Source organism: Tiliqua scincoides, chromosome 5 (genome assembly GCF_035046505.1).
Source record: "Tiliqua scincoides isolate rTilSci1 chromosome 5, rTilSci1.hap2, whole genome shotgun sequence".
Taxonomy (NCBI): domain Eukaryota; kingdom Metazoa; phylum Chordata; class Lepidosauria; order Squamata; family Scincidae; genus Tiliqua; species Tiliqua scincoides.
The window spans coordinates 140,747,211-140,769,727 of NC_089825.1; the positions used below are offsets into that span (position 1 = coordinate 140,747,211).

The following is a 22,517-nucleotide window of genomic DNA, read 5'->3' on the forward strand; positions in this document are numbered from 1 at the left end:
CTAACCCCCACCCCGGGTCTGCCAGCTTTACACAGCGTTACTTAGTTATGTGCCAGCTAAATAGATTCAACTAGCCCCATTGAGCAGCCTTAGGTAAGAGAACAAATGTAATCTTACCCTGAGGAGACCTCCTGCCTGCCCAAATCCAATGCTGGATACAGTGTGGCCTGGCAGACCCGCTGTGCCAGTACTGGATAGGATTGGGTTGCCCATATTGGAAACGTGGGGGTAAAAAAGATTAAAATGTAAAAAAAAATAAAAGACAAATAGAAATAATGAAATTGTTCCTGATAAGCAACGAGATGCAAATAAAACTAATGGGTCTAATAATTCAATTATTTTAACAGAAGTTTATTTTTTGTCTTTCCATTTTGACATGCACACACAACAATGAATATTGGCCTGAAACCATTGTTTGTATGTTGTAACAAGAGGAAGGAGTCTGGAAGAGTCTAGAAGTTGAGAACTAAAGAAAGAAGAACAAAAACTTCTTGATTTTATTCATAATTCGGGGGGGGGGGCACAGAATATTGAAAGTCAGGTTACACATTACTGGAATAAAATGGTTAAAAATGGGCTATTTGTGTCCAGGTTGGAATATTGTTCACTTACTTCATTTTTTTAAACTGCACCAGAACCAACCATCAACATGAATGGATCCACCATCTCAGAGTTCATTCTGCTGGGCTTCTCCTGTTCCCACACTGCACAGCTCCTTCTTTTGGTCCTGGTCTTGGCCTGCTACACCACCGTCCTTCTGGGAAACTTCCTAATTATGGTGACTGTGTGGTCTGAGCCCAAGCTCCATCAAAGCCCCATGTATTTCTTCCTTGCCAATCTGTCCATTATTGACATGTCTATGGGTTCAGTGGCTGCCCCAAAGTTAGTGACCGGCCTCTTGAACAGTGGTTCTGTCATCTCCTATGGTGGTTGTATGGCCCAGCTGTTTGGTCTGCACCTCTTTGGGGGTGCAGAGATGTTTGTCCTCACTCTCATGGCCTATGACCGTTACGTGGCCATTTGCCAGCCATTGAGATATACAGCCATTATGGACCGACAACGCTGCTTCAGTCTACTGATATTTTGCTGGACAGGAGCCTTCATTCATTCCACTGTCCAGATGGTGGTCATAGCCCAGCTACCATTCTGTGGACCGAATGTGCTGGACAATTTCTTCTGTGACATCCCACAGGTAATCCAGCTGGCCTGTGCAGAAATCTATGTGGTTGAGAAACTCATGCTGGTCAGTGGTGGCCTGATAACTCTACCTAATTGCCTGACCTTGCTGGTTTCATATGCCATCATCCTGGCCTCCTTCTGTGGCCGCTTTGGGAAGGGTGGTAGGAAGGCTCTGTCTACCTGCAGCTCCCACCTGATGGTAGTTGGTCTTTTTTATGGGCCTGTTGCTTTTGTGTATCTTAAGCCTTTCTCCGACTCTCAGGTGGACAAAATGGCTTCTGTGTTCTACATGGTAGTCATCCCTGCCCTCAACCCCCTCATCTATACTCTGAGGAACCAAGAGATGAAGGGAGCCATGAGAAAGTTGAACGACAAATGTCAACTCCTCCTCCTGCCTCATAGGGAGTAAATGTGTGAAGTTTCATTTCACTTGATTGTGGAAGCTCTTCCCAGGACTCGGGAGGGACACTATTTTAGTGGTACTCTGTTCTTCCTTGAGTTCATCCTGGGCAAAATGCAATGATCAATGATGAAAGCAGTAATGGATCCATTCTAAATATTGTTGCTGTTTTATCCATTCAGTTGTGCCCGATTCTTGCCGACTTTGGACGCAATACTAACCCCTTATGTCAGTGCTTTCCAGCCCTGACATAAGGGCAATGAAGCTCCAAGGTAAGGGAACAAACATTCTCTTACTTTGAGAAAGCCTCTGTGAGTGACACTCAACTGCAGGATGCAGCACATGTCCCATTGGCACCGCTATGCCAGTGCTGGAAAGCACTGATATAAGGGGTTAGGATTGTGCCCTTTGTTGGCAAGAACTCTCCATGCTACTGTGTCAAGCACAACTTCTTTCAATAGCACAGGCCAACACACAGTTTACTTCCTTAAATGTTACACCAATTCCTGGGTATAATTGGGCTGCCGATTCCAAAAATGGCATCTGTTTTGAACTATCATGTCTAGTTTTGGAGATACGGCATAGCCTCTTTAGTGAATGGTTCAAGCAGCTTCCTCATGAGAAAGCTGCTTGAACCATTCACTAATGAGGTTATACTATATCTCCAAAACTAGACGTGATAGGGCAAAATGGATGCCATTTTTGAAATCGGCACCCCAAATTCATATCAAACCACCATAACGTTTGGGAAAAACTTTTCTGACCCTCAATTTTGTAGGGCTGTGTAGTTGGACATTAATCTTTGCATCTGTGTTGATGGTGTTGAACCAGCATGTTCTTTGCCTGCCCCTTCTTCTTGTTCCACTGACCACTCCTAACATCATTGACTTCTCTACTGAATTTGCACACATGACATGGCCAAAGTGTAGTCTTACAGTTTTGGCTTCTACTGAAGTATCTAGTTTTATATGGTCCAGCACTTCTCGATTGCTTACTCTGGTTGTCCATGGTATATGTAACAATTTTCTCCAACCCCACAATTCTTCAGTCAGCCATTCTTATTGTCCATCTCTCACACCCATTATCACACCCAGAAACATTATTGCTCTAACTCAGGGGTGTCAAATATAAGGCCTGCAGGCTGAATGTGGCCCCCAGAAGCAATTTATCCAGTCCCATTATAATTGGGTTCTCCCAGCTTTATAATTGGTCTCTCTCATATCTTGAAAATATGACAAGATTTGCACATTCTCTCTTCTGTCTCTCTGTCTAATGAGTTTCTTTCTGAACTTATTTCTGGCTTGAACTGGCTTCCTCATGAAGACTTCACCTCATGGCCTCATGGCTTCACCTCATGGTGAAGCCAAGGATATCTGCAAGAGGGGTCGGAATGCCTTAGGATTGGACCTCAACCGTTGGGAAACCTTGGCCTCTGAGCATCCCGCTGGGAGGCAGGCTGTGCAGCATGGCCTCTCCCAGTTTGAAGAGACACTTGGCCAAAAGATTGAGGCAAAGAGTCAAAGAAGGGCGGCCCATAGCCAGGGAGACAGACCAGGGACACACTACTCTCGCCCCCAGTGTGGAAGGGATTGTCACTCCCGAATCGGCCTTTTCAGCCACACTAGATTCTGTTCCAGAACCACCACTCAGAGCACGATACCAGAGTCTTTCGAGACTGAAGGTTGCCAGCATATATTTCTGGCTATCATCAGCTTCATGCTGTCACTTTCTGCTTAGTGATGTCACTTCCAGCCCTCAGCAGGCACCATGAATGCTAACTTCAGCCTTCTGTACAGTGGCATCACTAGGATTCGCGTCACCCTGTGCAGGAGGTCTGCGTGTCACCCCATGCAGTGGGCGGGGCAATGCACCAGGATGGTGATTTGCCATCGCCCCACCCACACTGGTTTTTTGGCTGTACCTTTTGTTAGAACACAGATATTTCAATGTGGTTTGTTTCATTGCATTCTGCATTAAATTATGCATTGATTGATATATAACATGATGGTATTATTCCTCCAAATTCTGATTTTAGTCATTTTGAAAACTTGTAGCAGTTCTCAAACTTTTAGCACTGGGACCCACTTTTTAGAATGAAAATCTGTCCAGGACCCATTGGAAGTGATGTCATGGCCAGAAGTGACATCATCAAGCAAATTAAAATAATTATAAATAATTAAAATAAAATAAATAATTAAATAAGGGGGAGCCAGTCCTGTTCCACCAAGTGAATCTACTCTGAAGTAAGTCCTATTGTGGTCAATGGGGCTTACTCTGTAGTCTGCCTGCAATAACAACCCCCCAAAAAGAATCAGGGAGATTTCCAGCCCTCCCCAGTGCCCAGTTTAAAGTTCTTCTACTTCAAGCATATCAGGATAAAGACCCACCTGGCTTTGCAAGTGCAAAATAGAAAACTCCCCTTACCACAGTGTTATTCAAACTGTGAGGCACGGTTCCTTAGGGCGGCACCAGGAACTGAAAGGGGAGGCACAGGATGTCCTCTCACAGGGATACAGTCACACCCCTGGGCAGAATATGAGCCCTTCTTCTGGCCCTGGTCTTCACTTTTTTTTAAAGTAGAAGAAACAGGAGTTGCTCAGCTGCAAGAGTGGCTTCCCTGCCCTCTTCCAAGCAAGCATGCTTGGCTTGCAGTCCTTAACCCTTGCTGATCCTTGTCTGGTTGGTTCCTAGTTCCCAGCCTGGGATCCTTTCTCATCAAAGTGAAATCTCTCTGTTCAACCCCCTCCCTCTTCTACTTCCACCTTTTGATCTCCAAACCTTCCCACTTTCCTCCCCCTTCCCAAATAAAACACTTCCCAGGGGTCTTAAAGTCGTCTCCATGCAGTTGGCAAAGGGGGGAGGAAGAGAAGCACACACTTTACTTGTCCAGGAGCAGAAAAAGGGTACTGTTTTTAAAGTGATTTCTTAATCTTGTTGTTTGACTGAAGAGGAGAGGCTGTATTTTTAAAGTGATGAATCTTGCTATTTGAAGGGAATACTTATCAGCCATTGATGAAGTGATTGCCAGCCCAATCCTATCCACACTTTCCTGAGAGTAAGCCCCATTGACTCTAATTGACTTCTGAGTAGACATGCATAGGCTTGAGCTGTGCATCTCCTAGTATAGGAGACGAACCAGCTTCCTAACCAAACCCTTATCAGCTCTGATATATTTTCATGGTCTATTTTTGTTTTCCCCACCAGCTGCTGGAAAAATTTAATTTCATTAAATTAATAGATGGTTCAATCCTATCCAAGGAGAATGGGAGAAATGACTAGTTGGATTGGGGTCCACAGGGGTGTGTGTGTGTAATGTTGGTCAGACCAGTTGTTCACAAAGTTCATTTGATAAAACAATTCTATTGGTATGCTTACAAAGTTTAAAAAAATGAGTCCTCCTGGACCTGACAAAATCTACCTACTCCAGCATCCTGTCTCCAACAGTGATCAGCAGCTGATCATTTACAAAGCATGTATATTGCTGTGTATTAATAATATATTTTAAGATCTGCATTTAATTAATATGATTAATATAATTAGTATTAATATAGTTAATATATATTTAATATTTAATATTATATTATAATAAATATAATATTATAATATTATATTTAATATAATTATTTCTGGCCACTTCCTGTTTAATGATGTCACTTCCAGCCCTCAGGAACATGATGGGGAGTCATGGCCAACAGCCATGGGGGTCAAGGGAACCACGGGCAGGTAAAGTTTGAGTACCACTGCCTTACCAGTTGAAGCCTCTTTTTGGTCCTTTTTAGGTGGGGCGGGAGGTTGCCTTCTGGAGCAGCTCCATTGGATCAGGACCATTTTGGTGACCTCACATTCCCTGTTGCCTGGCCTGACCACCAACCAAGGCTCATCTGCCTACTTGAGAGTAAACGCGACTGTGAGGTTGCTTTGCTTTCCATAGAGCTCAATAGGGCAGCTGGGAGGCAGGGACATACTTCGCGGGTGTTTTGGAGGCTGCATTCATTGGAGCAGGACCATTCTGACATCCTTGGAGTCCTCTCAGCCTGCCCTTTCTGACGGACTAAGGCAAGTTCACCTACTTGGGAGTAAACGCGGCCACGTCATTGCGTTTCCAGCTCAATAGACTCGCAGCTGGGAAGGAGGCAGGGAAATCCTTCTTGTGTTTTTGGGGGCTGCATTCATTGGATTGAGACCATTCAGGTGTCATTGGATTCTTCTCAGCCTGCCCTTTCTGACGAACTATGGAAAGTGCACCTACTCACGAGTAAACACACGATACGGCTCACTTTCACTTTCCATAGGGATCCATTTTTCTTTCTGGTTTTTTGGCCAAAACTTTTGAATGAAAGGAGCTATTTCAATTCTGCTTTTTGCTTTGCACTCCACTGGCCATTCCACAGCCAATGGTGTATGGCATGACGGGGTAGCTCTGAAAGCCACGAAGTTAGCGCACCCTCCCCCCAGGGTGCATCACCCCCCTGGCGCGTCACCCGGTGCGGCCCGCACCCACCACACCCTGATAGTGATGCCATACCTCTGTATGAAATGAGTTTGACATCCCTGCTCTAACTTGCCTGCCTTTTGTATTTAGAATGATATCTTTGCTTTTTCAGATCTGCTTCTAAATAAATGCTAAAGAAATAGAAGTGGGCTGGAGGGGAGAGGATCATTGCTCACAAATGTATGACATACTCTAGCAGCCTAATCATATTCCCCCACCAAGGTGAAGTATGGAGCCATACACTGGAGGTCTGCACTGCATGCTATGCAGGGGCAGGGACAATCAGAAGGCCTGCAAGAGGTAAGGAAGGAAACAGCAGGCAGTGCTGTCCAGGATCCTGACATTTTGGTCCATGCCAAGATAGGACCACAGATTTTGTGCACCTCCCAATGAAGGTAGGGAGATAACTCAAGATAACAGGTGTGGGAGAATGGGCCACTTTATTAATTAGCAAATACATATAAGGATGCGTAGAAATCATGAGACCTGCAGCTCTTGTTGCAGCTAATGAACTCTAGTGCTGAGGCTGGATCCTATGAGAGGTGCCTGAATACACCTGGCCCCAGGGCTGAGTCTCACCACCTGATTCCAAGCCACACCCCTGTTCAGGCTGTGCCAGGTCATCCTTGAAAACCTCACACAGGGGCTGAGACTGCAGAACCTTGTAGGGCCAATCCATGTCACTGAGCCTTGCAGGCAGCTTCTGCAATCCAGGTTAGAGACAACCCATCCAACCCCTCATAGGCCACTGAAGGGTGGTTCAGCCCTGCCTTCGCTGACCTCAATGTGTGCACTAATGGTCATGCTCCTGCCTTCGAACCTGCACTACCTGCAAAATTAGAGGACCACATGGGAGGAATTTCACATTCCTGGACTGGCCAAACAACCCCCAATCCCAGGCTTAGAAGCATGGGATCAACTTTCACAATGAATGGAATGAAAGGATCATGGATTGAGTGAGGATTATATATAGAGGGTCATATATATATATATATATATATATATATATATATATATAGAGAGAGAGAGAGAGAGAGAGAGAGAGAGAGAGAGAGAGAGAGAGAGAGAGAGAGAGAGAGAGAGAGAGAGGGTCATATAAAGATACTACAGGCGCAATCCTAATCCCTTATGTCAGTGCTTTCCAGGACTGGCATAAGGGTAATGCAGCTCTGAGGTAAGGGAACAAACATTCCCTTACTTTGAGGAGGCCTCCGTGAGTGACACCCAACTGCAGGATGCAGCACATGTCCCATTGGCACTGCCATGCCAATGCTAGAAAGCACTGAACATAAGAACATAAGAACAGCCCCACTGGATCTTTTATTTTCCTTACTACCTTACTTACTTACTACCTTACTTACTAAAAATCTTTTATTTTCCTTACTACCCCACAGGCCTCCAGGTCTCCAATGGGCCGCCTTAAACCTGTACCAGCTATTTAAGAACATAAGAACAGCCCCACTGGACCAGGCCATAGGCCCATCTAGTCCAGCTTCCTGTATCTCACAGCGGCCCACCAAATGCCCCAGGGAGCATACCAGATAACAAGAGACCTGCATCCTGGTGCCCTCCCTTGCATTGGCCTTCTGACATAGCCCATTTCTGAAATCAGGAGGTTGCACATACACATCATGGCTTGTAACCCATAATGGATTTTTCCTCCAGAAACTTGTCCAATCCCCTTTTAAAGGCGTCTAGGCTAGACGCCAGCACCACATCCTGTGGCAAGGAGTTCCACAGACCAACCACACACTGAGTAAAGAAATATTTTCTTTTGTCTGTCCTAACCCGCCCAACACTCAATTTTAGTGGATGTCCCCTGGTTCTGGTATTATGTGAGAGTGTAAAGAGCATCTCCCTATCCACTCTGTCCATCCCCTGCATAATTTTGTATGTCTCAATCATGTCCCCCCTCAGGCGTCTCTTTTCTAGGCTGAAGAGGCCCAAACGCCGTAGCCTTTCCTCATAAGGAAAGTGCCCCAGCACCGTAATCATCTTAGTCACTCTCTTTTGCACCATTTCCATTTCCACTATGTCTTTTTTGAGATGCGGTGACCAGAACTGGACACAATACTCCAGGTGTGGCCTTACCATAGATTTGTACAACGGCATTATAATACTAGCCGTTTTGTTCTCAATACCCTTCCTAATGATCCCAAGCATAGAATTGGCCTTCTTCACTGCCGCCGCACATTGGGTCGACACTTTCATCGACCTGTCCACCACCACCCCAAGATCTCTCTCCTGATCTGTCACAGACAGCTCAGAACCCATCAGCCTATATCTAAAGTTTTGATTTTTTGCCCCAATGTGCATGACTTTACACTTACTGACATTGAAGCGCATCTGCCATTTTGCTGCCCATTCTGCCAGTCTGGAGAGATCCTTCTGGAGCTCCTCACAATCACTTCTGGTCTTCACCACTTGGAAAAGTTTGGTGTCGTCTGCAAACAGCCACTTCACTGCTCAACCCTGTCTCCAGGTCATTTATGAAGAGGTTGAAAAGCACCGGTCCCAGGACAGATCCTTGGGGCACACCGCTTTTCACCTCTCTCCATTGTGAAAATTGCCCATTGACACCACTCTCTGCTTCCTGGCCTCCAACCAGTTCTCAATCCATGAGAGGACCTGTCCTCTAATTCCCTGACTGTGGAGTTTTTTCAGTAGCCTTTGGTGAGGGACCGTGTCAAACGCCTTCTGAAAGTCCAGATATATAATGTCCATGGGTTCTCCCGCATCCACATGCCTGTTGACCTTTTCAAAGAATTCTATAAGATTCGTGAGGCAAGACTTACCCTTACAGAAGCCATGCTGAGAATTGCGCCCTGCAACTGCTTTACTTTTTGTGATGTTGTAAAAAAAACAAGATTCAAACTAACTCATCAGCATGGTTTTCCCCATGTATGTATGGGAACTGCTGCAGGATTGTGCAAGACAGTTGGGATACAGATTAATAGGCCAGTTCAAACTAAATTCCTGTGATGTCATGCAATGGAACTGGTGCAGCCTCTGCTGTATCCAGCAGGAGAATTGTGGCTGCTGAAGGTTTCCTCAAAGTAAGGGGGTACCTTCATTCCTTTACCCTGGGTAAAGCCCCAGTAGCCTCAGTGGGGCTGCTTGGATCCACACCAGTTCCATACCTTGCGTAAATCTGGGATGCCCTGTGTCAGGCCTTCAGGTTTGGAAGGGGGATAGGCTATGGTGGAGGCCTCTTCTGCCATCCCCACCCTCCTCAAAAGGCCTGAGCAGCTATTCTCCCTGCCCTCCCCCATCCCAGAAACAACGCCTCCCCAACCCGGTTTTGCCCTTCCACCCTCCCACTGTCCTTCTCCAGCAGGTTCTCCAAATGGTAGTGGGAGACCAGTGCAAAGCCTTTCTGCTGGTAGGATGGGCCTGTGTGCTGGTGCAAGAGGTTATATAGCACATTTGTGACAGTGCGTATACTCATACCAATGGTGGAGGCCAACATAGGACTGGGCTGCCCATAAAAGAACTGCGTGAAGTTCTGCTGATGTTGGTTCTTCTTGCAAGGTGGAAAAGCAGTTGAAAAAAAAACAAACTGGCCCTGTAAATTTCTACTGTTTACAAGAACTTCAAAATCTCATTCATTTCTAATTATCCCATTGGGGACTGAACAGCAGCCATCATCGTCCTGCATGCTGACGTCTTCATCAACTTCAGAAAAAGAGCAAAAAACCTTTAGAAAAGGCTGTGAATACCGAGGGTGAGAAATCCAAGGTCCTCAGATTGCAGGAGGATAATATCCAGGGAACCTCGAAGGATGGCGTCCTCCCATTTTCCAGAGGTGGTGAAAGATTTTGGGGTGAGAGTCTTCTCACTCTAATTCTCCCTTTGCATCCTTGTATGGAGAAATTTAGACTTATTCTAGTTTTCTGTTTTCTTATTTTCATAAGAGCAGCATCCTTGACCATCTGATCTTCCACCTCCATTTCTCACATTTGCTCACCTGGATTTCTTGTGTCCCCTTTCTCCATAATTTCTGAGTCTTCTTGAAAGACCACAGAATTTGTAGCATCCTGGATTGCCTTGCAATGGTGTTTTGATCACTGAGATGGATGTGACCCAGCTCAAATCTCCTTTGAGTGTGAACTACAACAAGGGTGAGTACTGCAGCAATTTCTATGACTGTGTACACCTGAGGTTCTCAAACTGGGGTGTCGTGATGCCCCTATCTGAGAAGACCTACCTCTGGCTCCTGAAGGTGTGAAGGAAGGGGGAAGGCAGCAATGTGATTCCCCAGGATTGAGCTGCTGCTGGGGCTGATTGGGGCTTTCTTACCTTACCGATCCCTCCACCGGCCTGGGGGGGGGGGCGACTGCAGCAAGCCCCGTGGAGCCTTCTGCAGGGCTGCCTAAGCCTCTCTTTCAGTTAAAAAATGGGATTGGAAACCACTCCGGTTTTTAATCATGAAATCAGAAGTGGTTTCTGATCTCTTTTTTACCATTAGAGTGGCTTGGGGAGCCATGCAGAGAGCTCCATGGGTCTCGCCACACTACCAGAGGTTGGTGCAGGGATTGGTAAGGCAAGAACCCTCCATCAGCCCCAGCAGCAAAAGTACTGCCTTTGCCTCTCCACAACACCCCAGTTCACAAACTCCCAAGGAGTTTGGGAACCGCTGGTGTAGACTCTTGAATCTGTTCCTTGTGTATATGTGTATATTTGTATAAGTGTGTATTTGTTTGGCCTTGATGGGCAGTGTTATTCCCCGGGGGGGGGGGGCACAGCACTAAGTTTTGCAGGGCAGGAATATCATAACCATGTTCTAGTGTAGAGGCATATTTTAACAATTTATGCATTTTTGACTGCCCATGTTTTTCTTTAGCCATCAGCACTTTGTCATATTTCATTACAAACCCATGTTAAACATTCTTTCTTAAAAACTCATGAGACTGTGACCTAATTTTTAGTCTAATAGATTAGAACAGTGATTTTCAATCTTTTTCATCTCAAGGCACATTAACAAGTTTCTAATTTTATTTTTTTATTTTTTACCATTGACAAGGCACACCATGCTGCTGGTAAGGGGCTCACATCCCCCAATGGCCCTACTAATAAATGACCCTCCCCCAAACTCCCACGGCACACCTGCAGACCGTTTGCAGCGTGCCACAGCACAGTGGTTGAAAATGGCTGGATTAGATGAAGGGGTGGGGAACAAAGATGTTTTGTTTGGTTAATATAGTGAAGGAGAAACTAAAGACTTTGTTATGAAGAAAATTGAATGCAGAGAAGCGTGTATCATATATAGGCATGCAAATTAGAAATAAACTGGAGAGCCTGTATAAATATACCAATAAATATAAACTTTTATATAAGGAATTCAGTGTATAAATACAGAAATATTAAAAGAAAAACTCTCAGTTTCCGTTAGAATATAAGCAATATGGATGTTATTGCAGTTAATTATTTTTTTTCCCAGCCAATAATAGTTCAGCATTTTCAAATTAAACAATCTCAAAGATTTTGATTGAAGTATAGCTAAATAAAACAAAACAAAACAAAAAAAGACTCAGGCTGCAATCCTAGCCACACTTATCGGAGAGTAAGCCCCATTGACTATAATGGGGCTTACTTCTGAGTAGGCATGCATAGGACTGGTGCCCAATCCTATGCATGCCTACTCTGGAGTAAGTCCCATTATCGTCAGTGGGGCTGACTCCCTGGTAAGTGTGACTAGGATTGCAGTCTGAGTCTTTTTTTTTTATGTTTTTATTGTCAATGGGTCTTACTCCTAGGTAAGTACGGGCAGGATTGCAGCCATTCAGCCAATCCTATTGCCAACCTATGCTGATGGAACTCATGTTATGATAGCACAGTCCAACTTGGTGCATTGCAAAACATGATGCTCTGCTGGGTCTCTGCCAGAAACAGCAAGTGATGCCGGCAGAACAGCAGTGGTCTTCCCAGATCCCCTGGTGTTGGTAAGTCAGCAGCAGGAGTGGTTCAAGGGCAGGCCAGGGAAGGGAGCATTTTAGGGAAAGAACTATTGTGCGAGGAGGAGGTGGGAGAGATGGTTCCAGCACCAATGGCACACACCAGAACTTATCCCTTCTTTTAAAAACTTTTCCGTCCTTGGTTGTACATCACCAAAATGGGTGCTTTTCATCTGACATGGCGACCCAAACATGGCCCTAGGACATACGTGTAGGTATGTACAAAATATTTGTACTTACCTCCTGTTTGCCTTCAGGTCACCTTGCCACCATAGCATGCAGGACATGCCTTTTGGGATCACATTGTGCTGATGGCAGGAGAAAGGACTGTTACAGAATCTTATTGAACTGATTCAAAGACCGTCTTCCTTCCACACTCCTTAACAAAGCACAGGACAAGTGAAATTGAGTTGCAAAGGGCCATAAAGTATTGATCAAACACAAAGACTTGCAGCAGCCTTATCAAATAGAACCTTCCAGCCCTTTGGTGTGAGCTAGCTTCCTTGGGGGAGATAACCAGTTACTGACTATGGGTGTCCTGTCTTGGTTCCAAGCTAATGATGACCACAACTGATCAACATCACTCCCAGGTCTTTGAAGGTCAACCCCACGTCTTGAGAAAGACCTGGATTGGATTCCCCTTCCCATGCCACTAGGCCTTTGAATTTGACTTTACCATTTGTGGGCAAGGGGTTTCCAGCCAGAATCTCCCAGCCAAGAAGTCTGTAGGGACAGGTCCTGGTCCTCTTTGCCCACTCTGCTTCTTCAAGATGTGCACTGATTCCTACTCCCGGTACCAAAACTCACACTTATGTGCCAGTTTGGACCACCTGGCTGAATTACAACCAACTCTCTTGGTCAGTCTGAAGTAGGTGAACAAATTCCTCACCCAGGGCTAGTTGGACAGAGTAGCCAAGCACTCCTACATTCAAAGTCAATTGGCCACTCTCAGATTGACCTTCTGAAAGAGTGGGAGAGACTGTGGTTTGGGTGTGCAGGGTGTGTGTCACCCAATGGACCACACTGGGTGACGCAGTTGGGGAGGGGGGCATGAACCCACTACTAGCAAAAATTGTGAAATCTTTGTATTTTTGAATAATACCATAATGCAGTGGTTCCCAAAGTCCTCCTTAGAAGGAGAGAACCACTTAAGTCTTTGAGGGCATGGGGGCATTGCAGCAACACAGTCCCAAGAATTGTGCTGCTGCCAGGGAAAGGGGGGAGAGCTTCTGGCTTATGGGCTCTGGGGAGTGTGGGGAGCCCCACGGATGCTTCTGCAGGGCTCCTCTCGCCTTGAAAATAATAAAAATTGTGATCAGAAGCCATTTCCAGCATCCAATCGTGAAACCAGAAGTGGCTTTCAATTGTGATTTTTATTATTTTTGAGACTGGGGAGCCCTGTGGATGTGTCTGCTGGACTCACGGCACCCCCTGGAGCCTGTGGCTGGTTTCAGGTAAGCCAGAAACCCCCCTCTTTCCCTGGCAGCAGCATAATCCTGGGGATCAAGTTACTGCAATTCCTCTGTCCCCACCCATTAAGGGGCCAGAGGAGTGCTTCATTGGCTGGTGGGTCACGACCCACCAGTTTGGGAACCACTGGCATAATGTTATATATCATTTGATGCATAATGTTATACATTATTCAATATAAAATATCATGCAGAATGCAATGAAACAAACCTTGTTTAAATACTTGTATTCTGTTAAAAGTTATGGACAAATAACCAGGAAAGGAAAACACAACTGCCTTAAGTAACAAAAAAGTGGATTTTCTCAACTAAAAAGATGACCAATGAGACTGATTGTTCCAAAATCCAATGAGGTGTTGTTACGACACTGCAGGGAACCAAGAAGGTGTTAGTAGGAGTCAGCTCTCATTTGCATGTATCAAAGCAAATACTAGAACTTATATTCAGTTGTGTGAGTGTCATCAAGTTGGCCACTGGGTTTTTTGTTGGTTAGTGATTCGTTGGGTGACGAATAAAACAAACAAACATATAATAAATAAATAAATAAATAAATAAATAAATAAATAAATAAATAAATAAATAAATAAAATGGGGGTTACTGCAACCCTAGTGTATATGCACAGCATTGAGGCTGTGCATAAGATATTGTAAATTATTATAATTTATATTATTATTTTATTATATATGGTCTGGTACAGGAGGCGGTCCAACATGGGGGTGACACAATGAGCTTTCACACTGGGTGTTGCAAACCCTACTGATGTCTCTGGGGAGGGCAGATGCCTCTCTCTGACCAAATGGCAGAGCAGATGCTAGAGCAACGGTTACTGTTACTGAAGCCCTGCCTCTGTTGTCCTGGGCAGGAGGTCTGGTCTAGAGGGTAGAGCCTCCATTTGCCTGAAGACAACATCCGAAGGTCACCAGTTCGAGGCAACCGGCACCGTGTGACCTTGAAGCAGCTGACAAGCTGAAGCCGAGCTATTCCATCTGCTCTGAGCGTGGGAGGATGGAGGCCAGAATGTGAAGCCAGATTGGAATGAAACACCTGAATGTAGTGGTTCTTGAAAGAAAGAACCTTCTTTCAATTGTAAAAATCCCTAAGGGGATTTAATCAGCCTGCCTATGTAAACCGCCTTGAATAAAGTCTGAGGAGAAATCTGACGACCAAAAAGGCGGTATATAAATACCTGTATTATTATTATTATTATTATTATTATTATTATTATTATTATTATTGTCCTGGCAGCTTCAATGAGCTGTCTTCTCTCCGCTTGCCAGATTTCTGAGCGCATGGGGCTACATGCAGACCATTATGATGCCTTGTGGTCAGCCCCATCATGCTAACATAAAACAGTCAGTTACAAGGGATGAACCTGCTGTGGCTTGAACAGTTTCAGTAGATCCGCTGTCTAAATCCATATTGTGAATCTGCTTTCAGAACTCCAGTACAAAGAGCAGGTGGGAAATCTTTGTGTAACAAGTGGAGCTGCCTAATATTCAGATCAAACCAGTGGTACACACGATATAATTTCATTTCAGCTGAGCTCCCGCCCCTTTTCCCTTTCCCCAGTTTCCACCCACCCTCTCCCTGCCCCAGAACACCTCCCTCCCTTCCCCAACATACCATTCCACCACCTGGTGCTTGCATGCGCTGGGCTGGTGCTGACTGCCGCAGGTGTGCCTTACAGCATATTTGCAACAGTGCTCCGGCACAAGCCCCATAGGATTGGGCTCTAAGGGCCCAATCCTACCTGTGCAATAAATTTGCATAATACACAGGCCGCCAGGGTACAGTGTGGGCTGCATCACAGCAGTCTCTCTGCTGGTCCGTGGACTGATGCCGCTGGTGCATGACCCAGAAGGCCACATGCCACTGACAGTGAGACACAGATCAGCCTCAAATGGACCTTGGACAGTGGGGAACTAAGTTAAGGAGCAGCTTGGGGGCAGGATGGGGGAGGTTTGTGATAGGACAGAGACAGATGTCAGGAGCAGTGGCACCTACCGGATCCTATGCCCCCATCACCAGTCTGACACTCCCTAGAAGGCTAATCAAAGCTATACCAGCAAGACAACTGGTGTAGCCTTGAGGAGTCCCAGAGGAGACTAGGCAGTGGGGGACAAGTTAATAATACTCTTCTTACCTCTCCCAGTCAGCCAAGTCTCCAACTAGCTAGCAGGATGAAGCAGCCTCTGGACTCAGCGGCCGTACACCCTGCAGGCCAACCCAGCATAGGATTGGACAGCAAGAGCAAGAATTTGTGGATTCTATTAATATTTTCAGGACAAGAATATGGGGTGGGGGGTAATGTGACCGGCGCACTGAGAGTTAACAGCATCCTACTTGTTTTTCTTTCTTGAACCAGCCATCAGGATGAATGGATCCACAGTTACAGAGTTTGTATTCCTGGACTTCTCATGCACTCGCCCTGCTCAGCTCTTCCTTTTAACGGTGGTGTTGACCTGCTACATCACCATCCTTCTGGGAAACACGCTTATCATGGTGATTGTGTCGTCTGAGCCCAGGCTCTTCCAGTGCCCCATGTATTTGTTCCTTGCCAATCTGTCCCTCCTTGACATGACTTTGGGTTCAGTGGCTGCCCCAAAACTAGTGACTGACCTGCTGAACGGTGGCAGCACCATTTCTTACGGAGGCTGCATGGCACAAATAGTTGTCTTCCACTTCTCTGGCACTGCAGAAATGTTCCTCCTCTCTGTCATGGCCTATGATCGCTATGTGGCCATCTGCCACCCACTGAGATACACAACCATCATCAACCAGCAACGTTGCTTCAGTCTCCTCGTACTTTGCTGGACAGGGGGACTCATTCATGGCGTTTTTCAGATGGTAATAATGGCTCAGCTACCATATTGTGGGGCAAATGTGTTGGATAATTTCTTCTGTGACGTCCCACAGTTAATCAAGCTGGCTTGTTCAGGCATCTATGTTGCTGAGATACTCATAGTGGTCAATGATGCTGTGATAGCCCTACCCAGCTTTCTGATGTTGTTGCTTTCTTACGCCATCATCCTGGCCATGCTGTGTGGTCGCTTTGGGAAGGGTGGTAGGAAGGCTCTGTCCACCTGCAGCTCCCATCTGATGGTAGTTGTCCTTTACTATGGACCTATGTTCTTTGTGTATTTGAAGCCCTCCTCCAACACTCAGGTGGACAAGATGGCCTCTGTTATGTACATGGTGGTCACACCTGCCCTTAATCCCCTGATCTACACACTGAGGAACCAAGATATGAAGGGAGCCATGAGGAAGTTGAGGCAAAAGTTTCTTGCTTCCTGCTTAATCAGAGGGAATGAAATTTCCTTTTCCTAGCAAAGGTATTGTGCAAATGACCCCTAAATTCCTGTGAATTATTTGCAGTTGTTATATTATTTTAAAACTGTTGGTACATTTTGTTTGTGAATTATGTAAAAATTGACTGTTGCTTGTTTGCTGGTGGATATATTGTGATATGATCCAGTATGAAACTGGCTACTACTGGAATGTGTTTAATGTGCTGAAATTCTCTCTCCTACACAACTGTTAAAGGTCCAGGCTCCCAAAAGTTGAACGTTTGCCCACCCACATTCTAAATAAATGATAAAGATATCCAAGTAGGCTGGAGAAGGAATGACCATTGCTCAAAGTAGAACACATGTTGTGTATACAAAAAGACCCAAGTCCACATCCTTCCACTTACAGTGAAAGGACCTCAAATAGCAAACCCGAGGCTTCACAGATGCTAGCAATAAGAATAGAATGCCCTTGTTTGCGAGTGCTATTTCCGCCAGGTTGGTTTATGGAGGAGTCCTTTGCAAGAGGATCCCCTTAATCTTCAAGTGAGTAGGGGTAGGGAGGGCGCATGGATAAGACACCCTAGAGTCCTTTCAGAGGCTGTCTGTCAGACATTCCGCTATCTTACACTCTTTCACAGTTATCTGGTAATCACAGAGGATACTGAATATATGCTAAATGTCTGAAAGGCAGAAAGTAGTTCCAGAGAGTCTTTTGCTACCTTGAGCCAGCCAGAACTTAATGGGAAGGCTCTTGTTCTTCACTGGATCTCTAATTGGCTTCAGCACATATCTTGCAGGCTGACAACTAGCTATGGAGCCCCAGGCATTAGGACCACTAGAGAATGGCTGTACAAGCAGTAGCACAGCCCCTGTGATGTTGCTTCTCATTAATCCCATCTCTAAATATCACCATACTTCTACCTCCAAGAAATATACAGAGCATCCTCTCTACCCAATCTTCCTACAGGACTAAGGGAGCTCATCTGATCTCGGAAGCTAAGCAGGGTCAGGCCTGGTTAGTACTTGGATGGGAGACTGCCTGGGAATACTGGGTGCTATAGGCTTATACCATAGTCTTTCGAGACTGAAGGTTGCCAACCAACACTAAGGGAGCAATCTTTCATGGCATGTAAGCTGTTGCAAGCCTTCAGCTGGCTTCCGGGTGTCTCAAATGAGCCATAAAGCCTCCACATGCTGGAGCAAGCTCTGGCAAAGCTTCCAGAGCTTCCATGTTCATGCTGCCAGAGTGGGGTTTGGGGAGGGTGCGTGGTTTTGTGGGCATTCTAGGGCAGGTGGACCTGTGAGTGGGTTGGACCCAGGTGGGGTTTGGGATCAGCTTCCAGCACTTTAGCCAGATCCTAACCATCCTTCCGAGCAGTCCAGCCTAACAATGGGTTGCTTGGATCTGTGCCAGCAATTTAGCTGGTGCATATCCAAATAGCCCCATTGCAGTGGCTGGGGCAGCACTTGGGGTAAGCAAAAAATATCTCCTTGCACTAAGTTGCACCACAGCCACCTCCAGCCCTGCATTGGATACAGCATAGGCCAGGTGGCCTATCTGTTCCAGCACAGGTTAGGATTGGGCTTCCCGAAACTTGACTTCCAAACTGCTTATGCGGATAGCATGATATTCTTCTTGGACTGCTCTAGAATTTCTCCTAGGGGACTGTCTGTGCTGACCCAGAAGACTCATTTACAAGTCTTGTGCATTCACGTGTGGACACTGCAAAAGAGACATGAGTAACCATCTGACAACCTTAACTGAGAGCCAGGGTGGAGTAGAGGCTAATATCTCAAACTTTGACCAGGAGAGAGACAGGTTCATGTCCTCCTCACTCATGGAGCTCAGTAGGTGTCCTTAGACCTGGTGGTAACTATCACACTTATCTATCTCACAAGATGTTTGCTTTTTTGAACCCTCAAATATGCCTCAGATGTGTGCTGAAGATTTGATGTGACACTGAGATCCTTGGTGGAAAGGTGGGGTAAAAATTAAATACTCAAACTACTAATTTGGCTTCAACTCAACACCCAGGGGGAAAAGGCCCTTGACAGCACCCAGGCCTTATAATCCCTATTGCATACAAGTTCCAAACCACCTTAGATTTTAATTAACCGGTTTGGGACCAGAGAGCAGGCAGCGCTCTCTAAGGTGTTGACATTTGTGTCATTGCTAAGTTGGGACCTCAGGCATGGTTCACAGTGGGTGGATTCAAAAGACTGTGGATTGTGGAGAGGATAATATAAAGGGGATTTCAACAGGATTCCTCCTCTTTGTTTCAAGAGAAGTTGAAACTGGTTTGGGGGAGATGATATTTGTCTGTGAAAATATCACTTAGAATTTTTGCATGGAGGGACATCTTTTGTTTTCACGCCTCAGTTTCTTTATCTGTTTCCATAAGAATCCTCTGGACCACAACACCTTCTGTTTCGGACTCTTTCCTTTTCCTTACCTGTTATTCCTTACTCTTTTTTTCTCATGCTGGTGAGTAGTTTTGAAGGACTGCAGAGGATGCAGGACAGCTTAGGATCAAATGTGTTGCTAGCTGCTACCGAAGGTATCTGTGGCAGACCTGCTTTGAATTGCCCAGAACCTTACAGAAATGACACTCTTTATTCTTGAGTCTGCTTGTCTATGGAATTTTGCCTCTTTTTATTGCAACCACCCTTCGTGTTCTGAATTGCCAGCATACGATTGCCACGTTTCAGTATGGTTGTGTTTAATGTTATGAATTGCAATGACTGGCACTAAGCAGTGGTGTAGCTAGCAGGGATGCAAAGCACTATGTTTTGCAGGGAGCCTCACCGTGGCATGAAAGCAGCCCCACCACTCCCCTTCAGAGCCATTCTGGGCTGTGAGAGCAAAACAGAGGCATTTGTGGCCCAGAATGGCTCTGAAGGGGAGGGGCCACTTGCATGCTGTGGTGAGGCTCCCTGCAAAACTTTGTGCTTTGCAACACCTCTAGCTACACCACTGCTATGAAGGCAGTGTGGCTTCTGCCTTCCCTATATTGACACTACAGATGCTTGGCTTTCTGTGCCATTCTGGAAAAAAAGCCGATTCAAACTAAGTAGCACCCAACGTCAGCATGATTTGGACCATGGATGTTTGAGGACCGCTACAGTAGTGATCTTTTCCATGTTATTAATTACATTTTTATCAGCCTAAGAGGAAAAGATTTTCAACCAGTGTGCCACATATGTTCCGCAGGTGTGCCATAAGAGTTTGGGGGATGTATTCATTTATTACATAAATATAATTTACTAATAGGGCCATGGGGGGGGGGAGTGAACCATCCACCCACAGCAGGGTGTGCCTTTGCAATTGTGAAAAGACTGGTGGTGTACCTTGACACCAAATCCTAAAGTTGGAAAGACCTAAAAGGTCATCTAGCCCTACCCCTACATGTAGCAGGAAATCCTCCTAGAGCATCTCCAGCAGGTACTTGTCAAACCTCTGTGATCAGTGAAGGAGAATCCACCACCTCCCTCGGCAATCTGTTCCACTGCCGAACCACCCTTACCGCCAGGAATTTTTTCCTGATATCCAATCAGAATCTTTTCTCTTGTGCTTTGTACAGATTGGATCTAGTTCTACTCTCAAAGACAGTTGATAACAAATGTGCCCCTTCTTCCATATGACAGCCCTTCAGGTATTTGAAGAGCACTATCAAATCCCCTCTCAGCCTTCTCTTCTCCAGGCTGAACTCACCAAGTTGCCTAAACCTTTCTTCATAGGACTTGTTCTCCAGCCCTCTGATCATCCTCGTCACTCTCCCCTGAACCCACTCCCATTTGGCTGCATCTTTTTTAAAGATTGTCTAGAATTGGACACAGTGCTCCAAGTGAGGACTAACCAATGCAGAATAAAGGGGAACCACAACTTCTCATGACCTGGAAGCTATGGTTCGACTAATGCAGGCTAAAATTGCATTTGCCTTCTTTGCAGCCTCATTGCACTGCTGATTCATGTTCATCTTGTGATCCATGGCAACTCCAAGATCCCTCTCACATGTTGTGCTTTGCCAGTGTGCCATGAGAGGAAGAGGATTGAAAATTGCTACTCGTAGAAGTTCAGGTTATGAGGAATGGTAGTGTAACCTTGTGAGCTGCTACCTTCGGCATCCAAAGCGTCTACTGATGTAAAATCCAATCTCTGAGAGCACTATCTTATGCACAATCTACTCAAAAGTAAGTCCCATTCTGTCCAGTGAGGCTTATTCCCAGAAAATGTGGCTCAAATTGCAGCTCAAGCCTTTGTGAAAAGCATCACCTGCATACATACAACACAGGAACAGACATTAGGACTCTAGAATTCAGCACCATGAAAATGTCATTAAACATTGCAAGGCTATGAAATAGGTGGACAAATCTCAGAAAACACAGTAGAAAAATTCCCAACAAGCAGAGACTTCTGTGAATTGCATAACCTACAAAATCCTCTGCAGTTCTTAAGTTTAGCAGAAGGAACTAAAAGCATACCCCACACACAATTTTTAAAATCTATTTCTTTCCCTGTTTGTTGCATCCTTATTGTTTTGACTTTGGAAGGTTTGTTTATATTCAGTTGCCTTTGTTCAATGCTTTGGACACCTTGACCTCACATAGGGGTGGAAAGGTAGGGTAAAAATGTTTTAAAATTAAAAACAAAACAAAATATGAGGATTGATTGGGCTGCAAGAGAAAGAACTTGGAGGTTCTATTAATTTCAGGAAGAGGATATGCCATGGTAAGTGAGGTGACCAGGGCCTGGAGCATTAACAGTGTCCCATTTGTTTTTCCCACTAGAACCAGCCATCAAAATGAATGGGTCCACAGTTACAGAATTTGTACTCCTGGACTTCTCCTGCTCACTCCCTGTTCAGTTTTTCCTTTTAATGGTGGTGTTGACCTGCTACATCATCATCCTTCTGGGAAACTTGCTTATTATGGTGACTGTGTGGTCTGAGTCCAGGCTCTTCCAATGTCCCATGTACTTGTTCCTTTCCAATCTGTCCCTCCTTGATATGACTTTGGGCTCAGTGGCTGCCCCAAAACTAGTGACTGACCTGCTGAACAGTGGCGGTACCATTTCTTATGGAGGCTGCATGGCACAAATAGTTGTCTTCCACTTCTCTGCCAGCACAGAAATGTTCCTCCTCTCTATCATGGCCTATGATCGCTATGTGGCCATCTGCCACCCATTGAGATACACAACCATCATCAACCCTCAACGTTGCTTCAGTCTCCTCTTACTTTGCTGGACTGGGGGACTCATTCATAGCATTTGTCAGACAGTAATAATGGCTCAGTTACCATACTGTGGATCCAATGTGGTGGATAATTTCTTCTGTGACATCCCACAGTTAATCAAGCTGGCTTGTTCAGGCATCTATGTTGCTGAGGTACTCATAGTGGTCAATGATGCTGTGATAGCCCTACCCAGCTTTCTGATTTTGCTGCTTTCGTATGCCATGATCCTGGCCACCCTGGGTGGCCGTTTTGGGAAGGGTGGTAGTAAGGCTCTGTCCACCTGCAGTTCCCACCTGATGGTAGTTGGCCTTTACTATGGACCCATGATCTTTGTGTATATGAAGCCCTCCTCCAACACCCAGGCAGACAAAATGGTTGCTGTGATCTACATGGTGGTCACACCTGCCCTTAATCCCCTGATCTACACTTTGAGGAACCAGGAAATGAAGGGGGCCATGAGGAAGTTGAAAAACAAGTGTAAACGCCTCTTGTTGCCTTAG

The 22,517-nt window shown here is 45.5% G+C and overlaps 3 protein-coding genes across 3 annotated transcripts; all 3 read left to right on the forward strand.

Annotated features, from left to right (window-relative positions):
- Nucleotides 1–649: 649 nt before the first annotated feature.
- Nucleotides 650–1,588, forward strand: LOC136653936 (olfactory receptor 4Q3-like). The gene has a single exon (XM_066630801.1). The coding sequence runs from the start codon at nucleotides 650–652 to the stop codon at nucleotides 1,586–1,588; it is 939 nt and encodes a 312-aa protein (XP_066486898.1).
- Nucleotides 1,589–15,868: 14,280 nt separating this feature from the next.
- Nucleotides 15,869–16,822, forward strand: LOC136653937 (olfactory receptor 4Q3-like). Its single transcript, XM_066630802.1, has one exon. It carries the CDS (start codon nucleotides 15,869–15,871, stop codon nucleotides 16,820–16,822), a length of 954 nt encoding a protein of 317 aa, XP_066486899.1.
- Nucleotides 16,823–21,587: 4,765 nt separating this feature from the next.
- Nucleotides 21,588–22,517, forward strand: LOC136653939 (olfactory receptor 4Q3-like). The gene has a single exon (XM_066630803.1). The coding sequence runs from the start codon at nucleotides 21,588–21,590 to the stop codon at nucleotides 22,515–22,517; it is 930 nt and encodes a 309-aa protein (XP_066486900.1).

What these genes read in the sequence shown, in the direction of transcription:
- LOC136653936 (XM_066630801.1), top strand. Translation starts at nt 650, where the DNA reads ATGAATGGATCCACCATCTCAGAGTTCATTCTGCTGGGCTTCTCCTGT.
- LOC136653937 (XM_066630802.1), top strand. Translation starts at nt 15,869, where the DNA reads ATGAATGGATCCACAGTTACAGAGTTTGTATTCCTGGACTTCTCATGC.
- LOC136653939 (XM_066630803.1), top strand. Translation starts at nt 21,588, where the DNA reads ATGAATGGGTCCACAGTTACAGAATTTGTACTCCTGGACTTCTCCTGC.